General features: G+C 42.9%; 1 protein-coding gene across 1 annotated transcript in view; it reads right to left on the reverse strand.

The window, feature by feature from the left end:
- Positions 1 to 3,809: 3,809 nt before the first annotated feature.
- LOC146786139 (cytochrome P450 2J4-like) overlaps positions 3,810 to 20,111 on the reverse strand; it is an 87,946-nt gene continuing 71,644 nt past the window's right edge. The window contains exons 8-9 of the mRNA XM_085635641.1: positions 8,033 to 8,174; positions 3,810 to 4,931 (exon numbers count right to left, since the gene is read on the reverse strand). Coding sequence (XP_085491767.1) covers positions 4,753 to 4,931; positions 8,033 to 8,174 — 321 coding nt within the window. The 3' untranslated portion in view covers positions 3,810 to 4,752. The remainder of the gene's footprint in view (positions 4,932 to 8,032; positions 8,175 to 20,111) is intronic.

The raw sequence follows: 20,111 nt of genomic DNA on the forward strand, positions 1-20,111 counted from the left end.
GAGTGTTAGATCCTGGGAACGGAGGGTGAAGAGTTTGACGAAGTGGACTCACATACAGACTATTAATATAATGTAACAAATAAAAAAATTAATGCGTGTGTGAACCAAAAACTTTGAATAAAAATTAAGGGGTGGATTTACGAACAATAGTGGTATTGCTTTTGATGGCATGTAAGCATGGTGTGATGATCTTTCCCCTTTGCCTGACAAATCATATTTCGTATTTTTGCGATATTGAAACTTAGTGGGTGGAACATTAAGAACGAAAGGTATAATTAAGATAGTTTTAGTTAGTTAGCTAGCAGAGCGTGGGGATGCTGTCTGTGTAGCGGGAGATGCTGTTGCTGAGAGAGAGATGCTGTGAAATGCTGATGAAGATCCGAATGCAGAAGCTGAAGCAGAACTTTCTATCCTAATTTAATTGGGTTAGATAAGAAGATCGCGGAAGAATCTCAAGAAGGAAGAGAGCGTCAGAGAGGGGTGCGGCGCATTCGCCGGTATTCTAGAGAGGTCATCTATCCTGTTCTGATTCCTGTCCTGAGCCTTTGTCTCCTGATCTATCCCAGGGGACCCTCACCAGCCGTTTGGCCAGGGGGTTGGTCTTCCCACCATTCTTGGTAAATATACATTTCTGTGATTTAGCTATATGCCCTTTTCTCTCTATCATCTCTTTCCTTAGACATTTGTTCATTGAGTAGCTCCATGTTATGTTTGATTGATAATAATTGATTTTGCCTCTCCACTGAATGATGGTGATTGCCCTGTGTATTTGAGATGGTTCACATGCACTTGAAATTTAGATAAAGATTTAAACTTCCCTGAGTCTGTGGTTATTTACTTCAAATTTTTATGAATAGTCAGAATGTTGTCCTTTTCACCATCAACTAGTTCAACTAATGGTCCATCGACCAGAGGAAAGAACTTTTTGATCAGTGAAGGGTTAGTTAGAGATGAACAGTGGTACCAAAGAACGTATCCCGAATGTTATGAAATCTATAAACTCGACTCCAGCGGTTTACTACAATTTGTGAGTGTGTGTTGATGGGCCCAGGTGAGTATATGGTAGTAGAGTAATTGTTGTTGGTACGCCGCTGGATCATCACTACCAGGACATGCCACACAGCTAAGGAACATGTCTTACTTTTTACCAAGACAGCACCCTGGCAATAGGGTTAGCTAAGGCCGACCTAAGGGGTGACTTATTTGTAGTAAAAGACGAGGTTCAGACTTGGCAACCACTTTAAATGCCACGTCTCTGCAGCAGTAAACTGCGCAGGCAGGCCCTGCTGCAGCAGATTCCTGAGGCAGGTTTGAAAGGCTACATCTGTGGGAGGCGCAAGCAGCACTGCAGGTCCACTAGTAGCATTTAATATGCAGGTCACGGGTATATGGGACACCACTGTACAAGGGACTTACATGTAAATTAAATATGCCAAACAGGTGTAGGCCAATCTTACTAAGTTTATTTGAGAGAGCACATGCACTTTAGCACTGATTAGCAGTGGTAAAGTGCCAAGTGTCAGAAAATCTACAAAAACAGGACCAGCAAAAATTCAGGAGGAAGGCAAAAAGTTCTGAGAAAACCTGCATAAAGGGCCAGTTCCAACAACAATGTGTTCGGCGAACTGCTGGAACTTGCTGCACTTGCGAAGAGACCGTTGCTGGCGTTGTGAGTAGGGTAGGCTGCCGTGGGGTAGTGCTGTAGTAGTACACCAGTATTCTACAGAGGGGTGCAGTCAAGTGTATGCCCTTTCCTTACTCCCCTGCCAGTGGGTATAGCAGTGGGGCAGTCTTGAGAAGCAGGACCCTATGTGCCTCCACTAGTCGCCCTTGTCCGGCAAAGACCTCAGGTTGTAGCCTTGGTTGAAGCTGGTGCACTGCTCTCACCTAGATGGTGGATTTGTTGCTGAAGACTACCTGGGGTCGTGCAATGGAGGCAGAGGCACAGTGCAGTGCTGAATGGGTCACTGGCATCCCGTGCCTAATGCTTGCGTCCTGTTTCAGCCGTTAGGCCCATTAGGCAAGGTTACATCACGCAGAGCATGCCCCAGCCAATCACCATGGCACTTCATAGCCTCAGGCACACCCCTCTTGGAGGCCGACTACTCGCCTGTGCGCATTGGGCCACCTTTGAGGGATGCCTTCAGCATGTGAAACTATCACTCAATAAAATCGCATGCAGAAATACATTCAAATTTACTATAGCCCGCTGTTAAAGGCTATACTGGTTGTTAAAGGCCCTGAACCTGAGTAATAGGCTGAGCCACAAGCGAGCGCCTATAACGAGGGAGATAGCCTTTCAGAGTGGTACAGCCCGAGACAGAAGGGCTATAAGGCTATGAAAACATTCTATCTACTAAGAGTAGAATGCTCTAAATTAAAAAGGCAAAATTAAGAAGACAAATATTTGAATTTTGGAGCTCAGGTTTATACCAGCCATTAAAAGCCTGGAGCTACTCCATTGTCTTCAGTGGAGCCTACAGCAGTCCAATGTTCTAATACTCAGTTTAATCTCATGAGGTGAAATTAAAACTGCTAATATGAGTTGCCTTTTTCCCAGAGCAAGTGGTAAACATAAATCATAGCTGAAACAAAGGCGAAAATATTAAACCATAGATTAAAATTAATACAAATCAATAGAACATGTTTTATTAAAACAATTATATAAAAAATTAATCTATTATCTTTAATTTATCCGTTTGAAGTATACATTTTGTTTAAAATAGATGTGGACATAATTAGTAAAATGCAAAAAGAACAAATGAACGGAATGCTGAACAATTACAAACACTCACCTCACTACAGGGTTGTTATTTTACTCACCAAGCCACCCCATTTTGGACCGAGACATAGTCAAATCAGTCTTGACCATGCTCCCAATGGGAACAGTCCAACCTAAACTGCCAAACAAGTTCTCCCTGCACCGGAAACAAGCATCCTAGGACCGGTGATGTTTTAGAGATTTCAGTCATCTTCCTTTCAAAGTCAGGTCCTGTGTTCATTACCAGCATCTAAACAAGAAGTGTATTTCTAATACCACAGCAATGAATGGGTATCTATAGTCTTGTGTGGTTGCCATGACAGAGATCCCTTTGAAATCCATCAGGTACCATATTTTTGGTGGGTGATTGTCCAAGGTATGTTCTTTTCTCATCATCATCTCACAAACCTGAATACCTGGTAGAGACCTAGCAAGCATATGTGCCCACTTGCCCTAGCTGAGATTTAAAAAAACAACACTAATTGGGGTAGTGGGCCTGCTATGCCCCTAGTAGAAACATTAACACTGAATACTCAATTTTATTTCCAGATTCCTCACCCTACCTTCCCTACCTCTCCACTCACTCCTTCTATTTACTCTGCCCTCTTGTGACATGCCCTACCCCTCCACTCTTTATATTGTGTCATGGCATAACTCCACACTCTTTCTCTTTATATGCTGAGGCCTAGCCTTGTTCCAATCTACCCACCAATGTATTCCTTTTGGAAAGTACTCTTCATAACTATCTGTGACTAACCTATAAACACATGTAAATAAATAAAACAATGTTGAGAATACGTGCCACACTGCTATGCCCTCCTCTGCCCAGTGGCCGAAGACACATCAGCCGCACCCTCTTCACCCTGCTTCAAGTTTACATACGCTGAGTGCATTTCTATAGTTTCTAGCTACAATATTAGTGATGCTAAACAGCACCAGTCATCCAATCAATGACCGAAAAGTGTAATGATATATTACAGTTTTCTTTTAATGAATTCACAAGATGAATTACATACACCTACAAGAAAACACTCAGCACTGACTTTTGTCAGCCCTAATTTATAAATCAGGACACCACTGAGCAGTGGCCTAGGTGTGGGCAAAGTCTTAATGTCCTCATTCTGACCACAGAGTCCATCTCTCATACCTTTTATAATCTGCAGGAGAGAGCCACTGTGTTAACCCCTTGCCTTTCTTCCATCCCCTTACCCAAGATAAATCATCAGTGCTAATTATTGAACCTCATATTGTGATGAAGACTTCTCACTGATCATGTTGTCTCTTCAAGAAGCTCTTCTAATTAGCGATTCTTTGGGGATTTCAGTCATCTTCCTTTCAAAGTCAGGTGCTGTGGACATTTACCGGCATCTAACCAAGTACTGTATTTCTATTAGAACAGCAATAGATAGGTACCTATCCTCTTGTGTGGTTGCCCATTGCCTACCCCAGTGATCCCTCTGAAGCCCATCAGGTAGCATATTTGTGGGTTTGTGTTTGGGTGATTGCCCAAGGCATGTTCCCTACTCATCATAATCCAACAAACCTGAATACCTGTTAGAGATCTAGCAAGGATATGAGCTCACTTGCACTGAGATTTAGGGAACATTAATTGGGGTAGTGGACCTGCTATACCCCCAGCAGAAACATTATAACTCAGTACTATATTCCACATCCCTTCCAGGTACCAATTTTAGATTATAGCTCAAATTCAATCACAAAGTCAGAAGAAAAGCAACCACAGGTGCACACGCTTGAAGAATGAGAGACACATGTAAAGTCATCCGAAAATGTAAAAAGTTTCTGAAAGCATATTTTTCATAACAGTATTGTGTACTTTAGCAAACTAAAATGGCTCATGTTAGAGTAAAAGTTCTTCAATTGATATACAGCCATAGTAGATAGTCATGAGATGGCACCAGGAGGATATTGATACTGTACATAGAACAATTCTGGATTATGGGCCCTTTCTTCTGTCCAGGGGCCCTCTTTGCCTAGCGGGATACAACACAGATCTGAAATGGCTGCGGCTGCAGTGTTCCACCGAACATAGGGTCCATGTTAACATTCTTCACCCCATCCGGAAGCCGGAAGGTGAAGGCCCGGAGGAGGCTTGTGAAGAAGATGAAGAGCTCGATCCTGGCCAGCGTCTCCCCCAAACACACACGGTGTCCTGCAAGAGGGAGAACAAAAACATTACAGTCATTTCTCCTACAACAGTCACATGCACTGTTTAACATACATAATCTGCAATAACACGGGAGTTGGACTACCCCTGATGTGAGGTTGGGCAAGGGGCATAGGAGCGCACATGGGGAAGGTTGCAGTGCTTCAAACAGCTTTGAATTCAGAGAGGCATCTCTCTACAGAGGGCAATAACTTAAAATAACAGCTTTGAAAGCAGGGAGGCATCCCTCTACATCCAGATTTTGGCCAGGTTTAATATAATTTTATATAGGGGTTGTGTCACTTTTTTGGCGCAGCCCAGATGCAAAATCCATTTTGGTATTTACTAAGCAACGAAAAGTGGATTTTAGTGGCGTTGCGTGGTTTAATAAATAAAAAGGTACAGCAAGGCAGTGCATAGTGCTGCCTTGTGCTACTTTGCGTTGGGTAGGCATTACAAGGGTGGAACAGAAGCTTTTCCATGCACCCACCCATGTATTTTGATGCAAGCCCAGATTTACAAAGACTTGTCAACATGGGTTTGCATCATAATGGTGCGCCTAACCGAGAGAGGCATAACAAGGAGAAGTATCTTTATTTCTTATTGTTACTTTCTCTTTCCATGTGTGCTGCTTTCTACAGCACACATTGTAAGAGGAAGATGCCTCTAAGAATTGTTTTTGTGTAAGAAGGTATTCCTCCCGGCAAAAAAATAATACTGCTCATAATGCTGGCATTCTTGCACCATGGTGCAAGTATGTTTGCTTTGGCTCTAGGCAGCCTCAAGTGCACTAGGACAGAGAGAGAGCTGGATCACTCCATTTCCTAGTGGATATGTCACTGTTCAGCCCCCTCCCCTTCTTGCAATCCATCACAGCAACTTTGCTTGCCATCCTGCATTGGGTGAACTTTTAATAAATATACAGCCTTAGGACATGGTCTCCTTGCTTGGCCATCTCTGAGTTTTTCTCAAAAACATTTTAGTGGGAAATGGTCCTTTTAAGAATAGGCCTTGCTGTGCCTTTCACCAGCAAAAGCCTTCTTACAGCTATATATTTTAGCCAGCCACTTTTTGAAAACTTTGCAAACAACTTTAGGTTACTCGTTCAGATCTTTGCAAATGATTCAGACTAAATCTTAAGGGAATAGTGAGGTAAAATAGGAAGCATTTTGAAAGCAAAGCAGTGCCCATGAATTATAAGTGATTGTTTTGAGTTTTGGGATAGACTTGTTCTTGAGAAGTGTTGCAAACAATACTTCAGAGTTGAGAAGGAAAGCTTGGAGGACAGGAAAAGAACTACATACCAAACTTCCCGAAGTTATTTTTTAGTGTAATCTCCCCCATAGGTAAAACAGGCCAAGGAGAAAGCTGCATGTTTGTACGCATGTAGAACTTATAATGCAGCAGTCTAGCTGGGGAAGAAAGGACTTTACAGACAAATGTATAAACAAAAGGGACAAAGTTGCAAGAATGGAATTTCTTAAGAAGTGTGATGTCAATCTTAACCACAGAGGAGCAATAGCATATAGCATTTAATGGACCCTTTTAAAAGGAATACACAATCTTTGCACCTAGGACCAGGACTCAGATCTGCTCCTGCACACGTTCGCCCCAACGCATGCATAGCTCCTCAGTTCAACACCAAAAGTGGAATAGTCACTCTCTGTTATGTTTTATTTATCCCCCAAAAATTTCTGTATTTTGCTAGCACAAGATGTGGATGTCTTTCCTATAATTCCACATGTATCACTCACCTCTGACCATATTTAGTATAGAAGAAAAACTATAACCTCAAACTAGTCTCAGATAAGTATTTGTTTAAAATCACAATTGCCAATACCATATCAACTTGAACAAAGGCAGAGAGTCCTCAGGTGGGTGCAAGGAGGAGAGGATTGGCATTACTTGATCATAATATATTAGGGGTCTTATTTAGAGTTTGCCAATAGAGAACTCCATCGCAAATGACATGACGTACTCTGCCCGCCAAACCCTCAGTTAGCCCAGCCCAGCTTATTTAGAGCCTGTAGTAACTTAAGTATTCCGGGGCAGATTTACAAGAAAGTGACGCATCTCCACCACCCTTAGAAATCCTTGTGCCACCATAGATGCGCAGTATTTATAATATGGCGCACTATGGCGCAAGGATTGACAGATGCGTCAGAAATTCTGACGCATCATCTGTTGGCGGAAAAGTCATGCATTGCTGGAGTCATGTCGCAAGCATGACGTATCTCCAGCAATGCGTGTTGAGGCCTATTCCCACTACACTGAGTCACTACTTACGCCTGCTTGAAGCAGGCGTAAGGTTTTGATGCAGTGGCGCCCTAAAAGTGGCGCAGTGAAATCTTGTAGATTTCACTGAGTCACTTTTACGAGGCCTTCCTGCGTGAGAACGCCCACCCTGCATACATTATACCTGACGCAGGTATAATGAGACGCAGGGATTTACAACGTGACGCATCTCCCTAGATGTGTCACGTTGTAAATAGGCCGCATTGTTTGCACCACTGTTGCGTCAAAAAAGTGACTCAACTGCAGCGCAAAAGTCACACAAGGGGCTTGTAAATCTCCCACTCCATCTATAAGGCCTGTTGGCTCCATCAATGGAAAACGTCCTCTAAAGGCCCAAAAGAGTATGGGTCGTTAGAGGAAGAACATTACACAATTTTCCCTATTCAGGTAGGATGGTGTAATAATGCCTTTTCTCCTGTCTGCCATGAGGACAGTAAAAAAATACAATAATGACACCCACGCCCTGGAAGAAAACTCCTACAGTGTGGTGGAGATATTTTTGTTTTTCAGAAACAAACTTCTGCTTGGTATTTTGTTTCTGAAAAACAAAACAAATTCAAAAGATTGGTGGACATCTGTCAAAATTGACAGGAACCATCCACAAAAGTTTTAATACATTGAAAGGAACCTCCGTGATGGCGATTGCCTTCAAGGTACAGAGATGACCACTTGGCTGGCGGTCATCTGGAAATTTGGTGGATGAAATGCCGGTAAGATGAAGGAGATAATGTCCTCCAAAATGCTTACGGACACTACTCTGTCTGCCAAATTCTTAATCAGGCCCTGAATCTCTTAAACTATGACTGTCATACCTGCAGAAAAGGGCATGAAGGCCTCGTTGTTCATGAACTTTCCTTCTTTGTCAAGGAAATGTCCTGGATTGAACTGTTGAGGTGTCTCCCAATGGTCAGGATCAAACAGAGAAGAGAAAAGATTTGGTATGATGAGGGAACCCTACAAGGAAAAAACAGGTTATTGGATTAGAATGTTAGGTGAAAAGTGGTTGTTAGACTTGACAGCCTTAGGGTGGTCTTCCCCGAACATTTTGAGTGCCACCCTCTATTTTTCTGACCCTAATTTTGTGAACTTTATCACTGCTAACCAGTTCTAAAGTGCTTGTACTCTTTCCCCTAAACATGGTAATATTGGTTTGACTCCAAATGGAACATTTATTTCACTTAGAGGTCCCTAGTAAATTGCACTATATATCCACTGGGCTTGTTATTGCTAGTTGGCCTGCTTCACTGATCGTGCCACCAACATAAGTTGTCACTTAACCTTGTCTTAGGCCTACCACTGTAGAGCCTGTGTCTCAGGCCTGCCACTGTAGAGCCTGTGTCTCAGGCCTGCCACTGTAGAGCCTGTGTATGCATTTCTAAATTGCCATATCTACCTCTCAAGGAGACCCTCTTGCCAGGCATAAACCTTCCCTTTTTATAAATATAAGTCACCCCTAAGGTAGATCCTGTATAGCACAGAGAGCAGGGTTCAATGTGGTTAAAAGGCAGTACATGTTTTTTTCAGTTTTACATGCCGTGGTAGTGAAAAACACCCAATATTGTTTTTTACTACTGCAAGGCTTTTTTCTCCCATAGGATAATATTGGGATTACCTTATTACATATTTTAAGAGTAATTCCCAATTGTGAAGAGATAGACTTTTTCACGTTAGTGTCATTGGACACACAATTAAAAATTACAACTTATGGTGAAGTTGGATTTTAAATCACAGCTTAGCAAATGCCAATTTTAGAAAGTTGGCATTTGGTGCCTGCTGTCTGTCTCTGTTCAGTCTGGGTGGGATGACAGCTGGGATGTGTGTATTTCCTCTTGACAGCCACACACAAAGGACTTGTAGGTGGGGCTGCTGGGTCTTCCTGGGAGATTAGGAAGGAAGAGCTGCAGACAGCCTCACACAAACGCCTACCCTAAAGAGGCTGTGCCCTGCACATACACAAAGGGTTGCATACACCCTGCTGTTAGTCTGGAGCCAGGGCAGGAAAGGTGTCAGATCTGTCAGAAGATGCCTACATCAAATTCCACAGGAACTGAAGATGTACCCAATGCCCCTCCACCAGTACCCGAGTCCACCATATATTCTCTGTAGTCTCAGGGCAACAATGGGGGGGAAGGGGAAGTGGATAAAAGAGAGACTGCCTTGAAAACAAGATTGTCTGTAGTTCTTTTCTGTCAGCTCTTATCTCTTCTATTGGGATTTGGTGTGTCGTTCCTGCACAAGGAGAAAGGTTAAACAAACACACTATTTAGCAACCCTGTGAAACTACTTACTAAGATAGAAAAGCAGACATTTGAGGTGAGCAAATCTCGCTGGTGTTGAGGGTGCTCTATACAGAGGCTGCCTTCCACCTAAACTAGAGAACTACCCAGGATTCTCTTCTTCTTTTTTGCATGCATCACTCTATGCCTGCAAGAGTATTCTTTTGATATATTTATATATATATATATATATATATATATATATATATATTTATTATTTTTTTTTACTTTAAATTTTTCAACAATGTGGCTCAAAAAACTGTGCTCTCCATCGCAGGTGCGTAAGTCAGGCCGAGCCATCAGCCTCCATTGATTCAGTAACAACAATTTGTTTCGCGCTCAGAGATCTGGGAACAGTTAATTTATTTCATACGCAGAGCCAGCCTGGCTCCACCAACGTGCTTCAGCCTTACGGCCTTGCTCACGGTTGAGTGACAATTGGCTACGTAGTGTTTTTATACTTCTCCCCTTACAGACCCATTATGTGGCCTTCTGGGAGTTGTAGCGTTACATAATAAAATACAGTTATGTCAGCACAAAATGTGGCTGATGGCCATATTAATACATTACAAACCATATGTATGCTCATATGTCAACTGATTAACTCGATTTACTTTTATCAGGACAGCAATTTCCACTGGAACTATTAGTGCCTTATACTTAGTATAATTAGAAAGCAGGCATAAAGTTGTATATTATCTCAACCTTTGCATGGTATAGTGCCATCACATTAAAAAGTTCCACTGTTGTCACTATAGCAGAAAGTTTTTATGTGTAAAAATACTTACAGTTTGAAGGTTCACTGTTACCAGAGGGCTATTTGTATGTGTCTAGTACACTACTAAAATCGTTAGCTATATATTGAATCCCTCTCTGTTCAATACACCTGTATCTTACTTGAAAACTTATAATCTTTGGTTTAGTACCCGAATATTAATCCTGTTATTTGTCCCCTTGGCATTCTGATTTTTTAATCCAGTGATTGTTCTATTTACAGGTGGATGTACAGTTCTTCATCATTATTAAGCCTTCTCTGGGTCTTTGTACGTAGCCTGATGATATAATGTGACTCGAGTTGTCTTAATTTGAGTTTTCTGTTTCCTCCTCTTTCACTCTGTGGGATAGTACCTAATCCAAAAAATTCTATTTGCTTCCAGTTGTTGTTTTGGCATTCTGCCATGTGTCTTGCTGAGGGATTAAATCCAGATCCTTGTGACTGGAGGTGAATGTTTGCATTGTCCAGCATTCCGTCCATCAATGGTTACTTTTGCGTAAGATGTTCTAAAATGGCATGACATATTAAGCAACACTACTTGGTGTTCTAAAAGGGTGTGACATATTCAGCAACACGACGTAATATTTTAAAAGGGAACACGATATTTGTTCCTTGTACTCACCTCCAGGTCTACTCAGGCTGTCTACAGCCATGGTGCAGTTGCTGTGATGCGCCTTCAGCCAAAGAGAGGGCTGCACAGCCAGAAGGGCTGCGCTGAAGGATCTTACACCTAGCTCCCCCAAGAGGCCACAGGTCACACATAACAAGTAAAAGGGTACGAGGCACATGCACAGCGTACGAGTGCGACCAGAAAAAGAGAAGCATGACGGACTGCAGCCCAGCTGCGAGAGATGGTAATCACATAACTTAGGCATAAAAATGAAAGAGAGACAAGAACTCCACACATAGCATCTCTCAATGTGTAGTTATTGAAGGTAGGGGTAGTAGTGCCGGAAAACTACACTAATCGGCAGATGGCGAAGTCTTTTTTCTAAACTCCGTGCTTCAAGCGGAGCACGGAGTAGCAAACCTCTGTGACCTCTGCAGGCGGAGCGAAATTCACTACCCACTCCTAATCCTAAAAGGATACTGTTTCAAGGGGACTTCAATATCTTTGAAACGCCAGGTAGAGCACCTCAGGAAATATAGATCAATATGTCCACCATGACCTCCTTTGTAAAGGTCATCTGTTTGGTGTGTTTAGACCTTTGGCAGCTCCAGCTGGCTTGTTGGACAATATTTTTTAAAGAATACCATTATCAAGATCCCTCTCACACAGTAAGAAAGAGTGTAGAGATGGGTAAGAGTTGATTTACAAAAATTATGGCAAGATAATCTCTGGCAGGATTCTTTGGGTTATATGGTGTTCAGTTCATCAAAATGTGGGAAAGTTGAACTCAACAGTAGAAAATGCATTTGATTTGAAGGCATTTCTTAGTGACATAAGGTGCCTTCAAGATCCCACCAGAATGCTAACTGAAAAAGAGGTGGCGGAACAGGAATGACACGGTATGACATTCATGAAGAAGCATAAACAGAGAATACCAGAAAGAAATGTAGATTGTTAAGCAACTACTTTGGAGAATAGTTCAGATCTGGCTTAGATGTTCACACAGCAGTCTCTGGAATCTAAGGTATTCCCACCTGTTGAGATGCCAAATAACAGTATCTATTGGTTGTCCTGTGGAAAAGTGGATTTCCCTGATCAGTTATGTCCCCTATCTTGGACCCCAACGGTTCTATATGCATGTTACAAACACATGTATGTTCTCTCCAGTTCCAGTTTCGAAGACGCAAACACATGTGCGTCCACCGTCAACATGTTCTCTGTCAGATCCGCCATCAATGGGCTGGATATTCGATTCCTAAATAGGAAAGGCCACCGACTTTATATGGCTCAGTTACTCCATTTTTACAGTTCAGGCGAAGTAGGCCCGATTCTGTCCTCAAAGCCTTTCCCTGCCTCTCTGTCTCTGACAAACGTCAGCTTGAGCTTGCATCTGTATCCATGAACTTTGTCCTATTTCTTGTGCAGCTAACGGTGCCTGCCTCGGCCAGTTTAGCCTGTCTGCCAAGAAGCTGTATTTCACCTTCGAATTATCTACTTTGCTCTTCAGCCGATGCATTCCTGTCTAGTGATTTAGGTAAACATTTCCTTTAGCTTCTGAGCCAGAGGCTTGGCCTCTTTGTCCTCCTGCAAGTAATTCATAGCCCAGTTGCCATGGAAAGTTTTCTGCCTCTCGCATCTCACATAGACACTTAGACGTTTGTGCACGCACACAGTCAGTATAGACTAGATTCTGTCCGAGAGTCCTTCCTTGTGGATAACATAGTTCTCTAAACATAGGATGTTAGATATGATTTGGGATTAGGTTGACTTGACCCCCTAGACTTTTCGTCTCCACATGTAGAGTTAATGTCAAGCCCCCTTCACCCCCTAGTTACACGTCAATTGCACGTCATGCTGCAGCGCGCGCATCTATGCCAAGTATTATCTTATAGATCCACCTATATGTGATAACTTTAACCAATTATGTTTCTTTTTACTCCTTATTACGCCTAGTTTCGTTTACGTAGTTACTATGTCACTTTTCATATCAATTGTTACGCCTTCTACATTCATTTCATTGTAAAATACTTACTATAAAAATGTATGTCTGTCAATAAAGTATCGTACTTCACTTCCTGAACCTTTGCGGTGACGGAACCTGAAGGCCGCCACTCGAGTCGGCCATTTTGGAATAAAGCCCATTCAGAAACCTCTTATACCACGGATTCTGCCTCTTATTATTCTGAGCTATTTGTTTAAAGTATCCCGTATGAAATTCAGTATGGTAATGAATATTTTATTTACCACATAATGGCGCCCGAATAGGGACACTTTCTCATCTCACGCGCCGGCGGTGCGTTGCAGGCCCGGTCTCCTGCCACAGCTGGACGGACCATAACGCGTACCAGCAGGATTTCCTGTAGCTCCCTCCGGTCAAGCGGGGGCGACTGAGGCTGCGATCAACCCAGACGAGGCGGTGAGAAGTGCGAAGTATCCCGACCAGAGCCTAGCTGAGAGAGAGCAAGATCCGAGGTATATAGAGGCCCACCAGGTTTCCGAAGTCCCGATGTCCAGAGGGTCCGATGTCCGAAATCGAGTCCAGTTTCCGAGGCCTTTCGTTGTGAGCTACTCGGTGAGTACCATCGCCGGGGAGGCGTGTTGACGTGCACATAGGTTGTGCCGGTCAAGACGGATTTGGGTACACAAATCCGGTCTGCACTGTTTAGCAGTGTATATGTACGGTTTAGCCGTATATCAAGTATTCCGAAGTATCTAGTTATTGTCAAGAATTCTGCTTGGTGATTAGTTATGCAGACTGTCATCATTGTTGGTCATTTTTAAAATGTTTAATGTTTTATTTCTAACGTGTTAAAATGTCCTGCATATTGTGGTATGAATGATTGTTTTATTGTGCTTTGTTCATTATTGTGTTTTTCGTACTAAGTGTGTTCAAGATTAAGTATCAGATCAGTTGCGTTCAAGAGTAAGTACCAGATTGGTTGTCAATATGCCGCTCTTTTCGAAATTAAGACAAATCACTACTAGAAAAGGGGTGCTTGAAGAGGCAGTCCCTATCCCTCCTAGGGACACTCCAGGGCACTTTATGTACCATAAGCATGGCTTAGATGCCATATTATTTCTAGATCTATGGGTGGACTACACCAAAGAGTTACCAGAGAATCAGAGATGGCCCGTAGCTGGGACCTGGGATGCAGCTTGTATCATGAAAGTAGAAGAAGAGTTGTGGAAGAGGAAAGCTAGACAGTCACAGAAAGGCGCTATTGAATTATGGCGTAAAGAATCGCATAGGCGCACCGAAAAGGCGCTAAGACAGGAAGAGAGAAGTAAAGAAAGTGCAGATAAGGTTCGAGAGAAGCAGTTGATTGAAGAAGGTACAAGAGTACAAGCAGAACAAACAGAGAGACAAAGAAATGCCCTTATGAAAGGGATGTATCCCCTTCTGGCCGAAGGATTGCCTCAAGCCACTACGGCCATACCAAAAGACTTGCCACCCCCATTGTTTCCAATAAAGGTACATCCTAAAGGACATCCTAGAACCGCAGAAGATATTTTTCTTTCCTCATATTTAGATGATACAGTTCCCGAATATGCTAACCCCGCACCGCACAGACCGGCTGCTGGGGGGGTTCAACGTCAAGATCAAGTATCTGTCACAGTACCACAGCAAGCTCCGACACAAGTCACGACACAAGCTTCGGCAAGCACATCTGCTTCCGCGTCTGTCCCCGCAACTGATTCTACAGCCGTGTCTACACCTGTAGTGGCTGTAGCACGTTCAACGAATCCTTTCACGTCTGACACCTCAGAGGGGGCTACTGGAGGTGCTACTAGCCTTCATTTCACGCCACCCAGAGGGAGTAAATTTACTTTCCAAGAATCAGTACATGCACGTACGCCCAAACTTATAAATAACCGTACGCTTAAGGATCTTATGGTAGATTGCAGATATGACCCGGTACCTGGTAAAGAGGATGAAATGATTATAACATCATTACGTATTAGACGAGCTGCGTCATTTTTAGGAAGGTTGCCAGGAATGGCCGCGCATTTGGATAACATATATCATTTTGTCCAAACAGGGAAAGATCCTGAATGCATTAACAGAGCTATGGAATATCAGAAAGTCGAGATACAGGGAGAATTGTTACGTTTTTTTATAAATTGTGTGATCAGAAATCAAGACCGACCGGGGGTAGACCCGGAAATAATGCAAACTCTTACTAAATGGAGTCAGAATATATCCGATGGAAAACATGATAGACAAGGAAGTATAGTAGCCATGTGCCGAAAAATCAGGAAAGAAGTAGAAGACATACATGCAGAGAGATTAGAAACAGACGAGTTCGAGCAAGATGAAGAGTCCGACTCGGGAGATTCAGGAAGACAGCCAGACACCATAGCCTATGTGGGCAGAGGAAGGTCCTGTAATAATATCGGAGGTTTTTCTGATCCGATACACTCTATACGTCCGACTATAATAAATATGAAATCTCCCGAGCGTTTGTTTCAAGCCGCAGATAAAATACTCCGGGAACGAAGGGGTTACCACCTCCTCGATTCCATGGACGAACAAGAATTAGCGAGGGCAGCTGTTCACTGGATGGACAGTCCCGGTAAATATGGTGATGTAACAGTCGCACACGCGTTTTTGAACCTCAGTCCAGACGAACAATGTTTGGCTGGGATTTATATGATCCAGCAACTTCTTATACAATATAAGAGCCGACATGCTGATCCTGGTCCCTTACCCGATATGTTAACCGAACTACTCACGAATAGATGGAGAGGTTCCAGTAACAAGTTAATTAAAGAAATACTAATGTCGCGTAAACAGTATGATCTTTTTGTAAACGCAGATCCTTTCGTGATCCCCAACAAAGAAGGAACATCGTACTACATGGATAGACAAAATCCCCTACGAGAAGTTCACCCAATAAAGGGTGATGACGATCAGTTTCGTCGTGTATTTGTTTACACACCCATATCAAAAATGGAATTATTAGGAATGAAGAAAGTAGTACCAAGTCATGATAAAGACCCAGCGGGTTTCCACCGAGAAATTAAAGACATGTTACTGATGGGAGAGTATACCTTTCCTGATATTATGACAATATTAAAGGTGCTTTTGCCTCCTGGCATTTATGAAAAACTGAAAGAAAAAGAGTGGGAAGTGGGAGACCAAAAGATAGATTGGACAGCATTAGAAGCAGAAGAAAGGGCCCGAACTGCAGGTTCAGGGCTCGGGGATAAAGTTAAACTGTTACCAGGCTTACTAGTACAGGTACTGCCACGTTTATTAGCGACGAAAAAGGAAGATTGGGGTGCAATCTCAGCCTGTAAACAAAAACAAGAGGAAGACACAAGTGATTATTATGCCCGATTTGAAAAATGTTTTGGTATAAATAGTGGTATAAAGGCAAGCAGTGACTCATATCCACATTTATTTGTGACAAAATTGGTGGAAAATGCATTACCTCCAGTGAAAAATAGAATATTGAAATTCGAGAGTACCTGGCAAAGTAACACTCCGTCACAAATGCTACAAATGTTACAGTATCATCACAATAGAATTAGGGATGAACAAGAACACGAGCATAGACGCATGAAGGATACTAAAATGAAAATGCTAGTTTCTCAGACAGTACCAGCGGATGGTCACAAAAAGGGTGCGACACATTCAGGAGAATCTGCAGTTCCCGTAAAAGGAACCTGCAATTACTGTAAGCAACCAGGCCATTATGTACACGATTGTCAAGTCCTGAAACGTAATATAGCCTCAGGTATTGCAAAAGAGAGACCACGATTAGTTAGACAGGATCAGAATGAACAAGGAACTATGCAGCATGGACAGTCCATGCCAGTTCAGCAACAGTCTATGCCAGCCGCACAACAGCCCATACAGTTTGTGCCAGCTGCACCACCGTTGCCTGCTGCTGCCACACAAGTAACTTCACGACAAATGTATCAGACCGCACAGTACGAATATCCTGAGTATCAACGTTATGCATGAACCAGCCTAGAGAGGGAAGTTGACTTACCCCTTATCGAGATCCCAGTGGATCAAGAAGGACCTTATGTCCATAGTGAACTATTAGGTCAAGACAGGAAATTTTTACTCGATACAGGGGCAAGTCGAACAACTATCAAACGTAGTGAAGTTCCAGGGGCACCCCTCTCAGGCTCTCAAAATGTTTCCCTTGGTTTTTCAGGAAAGCCTATTGTTAATGAAGTAACACAGCCACTTCCACTTACGATTGGTCCCTTGACACGAACTACTGATTTATTGCTTACCAAATCATGTCCAGAAAACTTGTTAGGTATAAAGACATTGAAAGCCCTAGGGGCTATTATTTGTTGTTCTCCAGAAGGAGTAAGATTGTTTTTACGTGATTTTAAAGGTCACTATGTATCCAGAGACATGGATTCCTGACTACAGAACTTACCAGCGCATCTATGGGCACAAGGCCCTACTGATGTTGGTTGCATGAACATTACACCATATCGAGTCACACTGAAGGCAGGAGTGGTATTACCACGAATGCGACAATACAAGTTACCACCGGATGCTGTAGCGGCTTTACTGAAAATCATTGATGAGCTAGTTGCGCAAGGAGTGGTCGTAGAAACCAACTCCAATGTGTGTAATTCACCGATAATTCTGATTCTTAAACGAACTGATCCTATGGCCCCGCCAGTATATCGATTAGTTATTGATTTGCGTGAATTAAACAAGTGCATTGTGCCACAATTCCCTGTGGTCCCCGATATCTCATCATTACTGACAGCTATTGATTCTCAAGCTACATTCTTTACCGTAATTGATCTCAAGAATGCCTTTTTCAGCGTCCCAATAGATCCGGAAAGCCAATATTTATTCGGATTTAGTTTGAATGGACGAAGCTTTAAATTCACACGCGCTCCTCAAGGATTTACAGAAAGCCCCAGCATCTATAGCCAAGCACTGAAACGAGAACTTGACAGTATACACATGCCCGTTAACACCGCATTGCTTCAATACGTTGATGATCTGCTGATCACCGCACGAAGCGAACCCGAATGTGAAAAAGCATCACTGACAGTTTTACATTTTCTAGCCGACAAAGGACACAAGGTGTCTCCTTCTAAGCTGCAATTCTGTGTCCAGCGAGTTATTTATCTTGGTCACTCGCTGTCCAAGGAGGGAAGGCAGCTTACACCTGACCGCATCCAGTTAATTGCCAACATGCCAATACCACAGACACAGAAGGAAGTACGGGCTTTCATAGGCCTCACTTCATACTGTAGGCAGTGGATTCCCCAATATGCATTTCTAGCGAAGCCACTCATTCAGTTGACAACACAGGAGGCAGCCACGTCGACTGTCCTCCCTTGGACTCAGGAACACACACTAGCTTTTGAGAGCTTAAAGAAAGCTCTATGTCAAGCACCTGTTCTAGCGACACCATGTTACAGCAAACATTTTACACTCTTTGTTACAGAGCGTGCAGGTACTGCCTTGTCAGTACTCACTCAAGAACAAGCAGAATCATGTAAGCCTTGTGCTTATTTCTCCAGTACATTAGATCCCGTAGCTCAGGCTTTGCCTGCGTGTCTGAAATCAGTGGCAGCAACAGCTTTAGCAATCAGACAAAGCGATGCCATAGTGTTAGGACACCCATTGACAGTACAAGTACCACATGCAGTAGAGGTTCTTGTGAATCGAACGCAAACACAACACTTGACCATAGCAAGACTTACTGGTTACGAACTGACATTGTTTCAGCCACATATAGAAATCAGACGTTGTAATACATTGAATCCTGCTACACTTTTACCCGTAAGTGGAACAGACCCACTAGCTCATGATTGTGTTGAAGTTATTGAAATAAAGACGAAACCCAGACAAGACTTAACAGACGTTCCATTGTTAGAGCCAGACTTGACGTTGTATGTAGATGGTTCGTGCATGAGAACAAATACAGGAAATTTAGTTGCCGCATACGCAGTCACTACAGATACTGAAGTTATTGAAACAAACTGCATAGATACTTTGTCAGCCCAAGCAGCAGAACTTGTTGCTCTAACACAAGCCTGTATTCAAGCCACAGACAAGAAAGTCAACATATATACTGATTCACGTTATGCATTTGGAGTCGTACATGACTTCGGAGTGCTTTGGCGGGAGAGGGGTTATTTAACTTCTCATGGAACCCATATTCAACACGGGTCCCTCATTCATGCTTTGTTAGACGCAATTCATTTACCGACTGCAATATCGATTATGAAATGTAAAGCACACACGAAGGTTACTAATATCATTTCACAAGGCAATGATTTAGCTGACAGAACAGCTAAACAGACTGCTCAGACTCGTACATCCGACATGACAAAGCCAATAGTTCAGACACCAACACAGTGTATGACGATTAAGGATCCCGCACTGGACGTAATTGACATACAGACACATGCTACAGAGGAAGAAATAAAGAAGTGGACTGAACTAGGAGGGATCCAGACAGATCAAGGATGGATGACGAAAGAGAAATCCGTGTGGTTTCTCCCTGATTCCATGGTTCAAGCCATTATAGCTACAGTTCACAGTCCAGCACATTTAGGAGAAAAGGCCATGTTAGACAGCATACAGCACATTTGGTTTAACAAACATTTACGAGCAGCAGCTAAACAGAAAGTCCGTACCTGTATGATATGTTGTCAGTTTAATCCAGGAAAGAGTGTCCCCGTAGAGCAGGGTGGATTTCAGCCTCCTGATCATCCTTTTGAAGTCCTCCAGATGGATTATATTCAGATGGAACGTTGTCGAGGATTCAAATATGTTCTCGTAGTTGTCTGCGCTCTCTCCCGTTGGACAGAGGCGTACCCCGTATCAGATTACACTGCCCCGACTACTGCCAAGCAGCTAGTTCGAGAATTCTTCCCACGGTACGGTTTACCACGTGTTGTATATTCAGATAACGGCCAACCTTTCTCATCCGAATTAATGAAACATGTTTCGCTTCTGCTAGGATATCAGTGGAAGTTCCACTGTGTCCGACACCCCGAGGCAGCAGGTCTCGTGGAACGACATAATCAACTTTTGAAAATCAGATTGTCAAAAATATGTCAGGAAAAAGGTGTTGACTGGATAGTAGCCTTACCAGTTGCACTGTTTTACATGAGAATGGTAGCACACTCTCGAACAGGGCTATCCCCGTATGAGGTGGTCTTTGGCAGACCACCGAATATGTGGGGGACGCCTATACCACGTAAAATAACTGATGTTGACTGTAATA

Source organism: Triturus cristatus, chromosome 11, assembly GCF_964204655.1.
Source record: "Triturus cristatus chromosome 11, aTriCri1.1, whole genome shotgun sequence".
Taxonomy (NCBI): domain Eukaryota; kingdom Metazoa; phylum Chordata; class Amphibia; order Caudata; family Salamandridae; genus Triturus; species Triturus cristatus.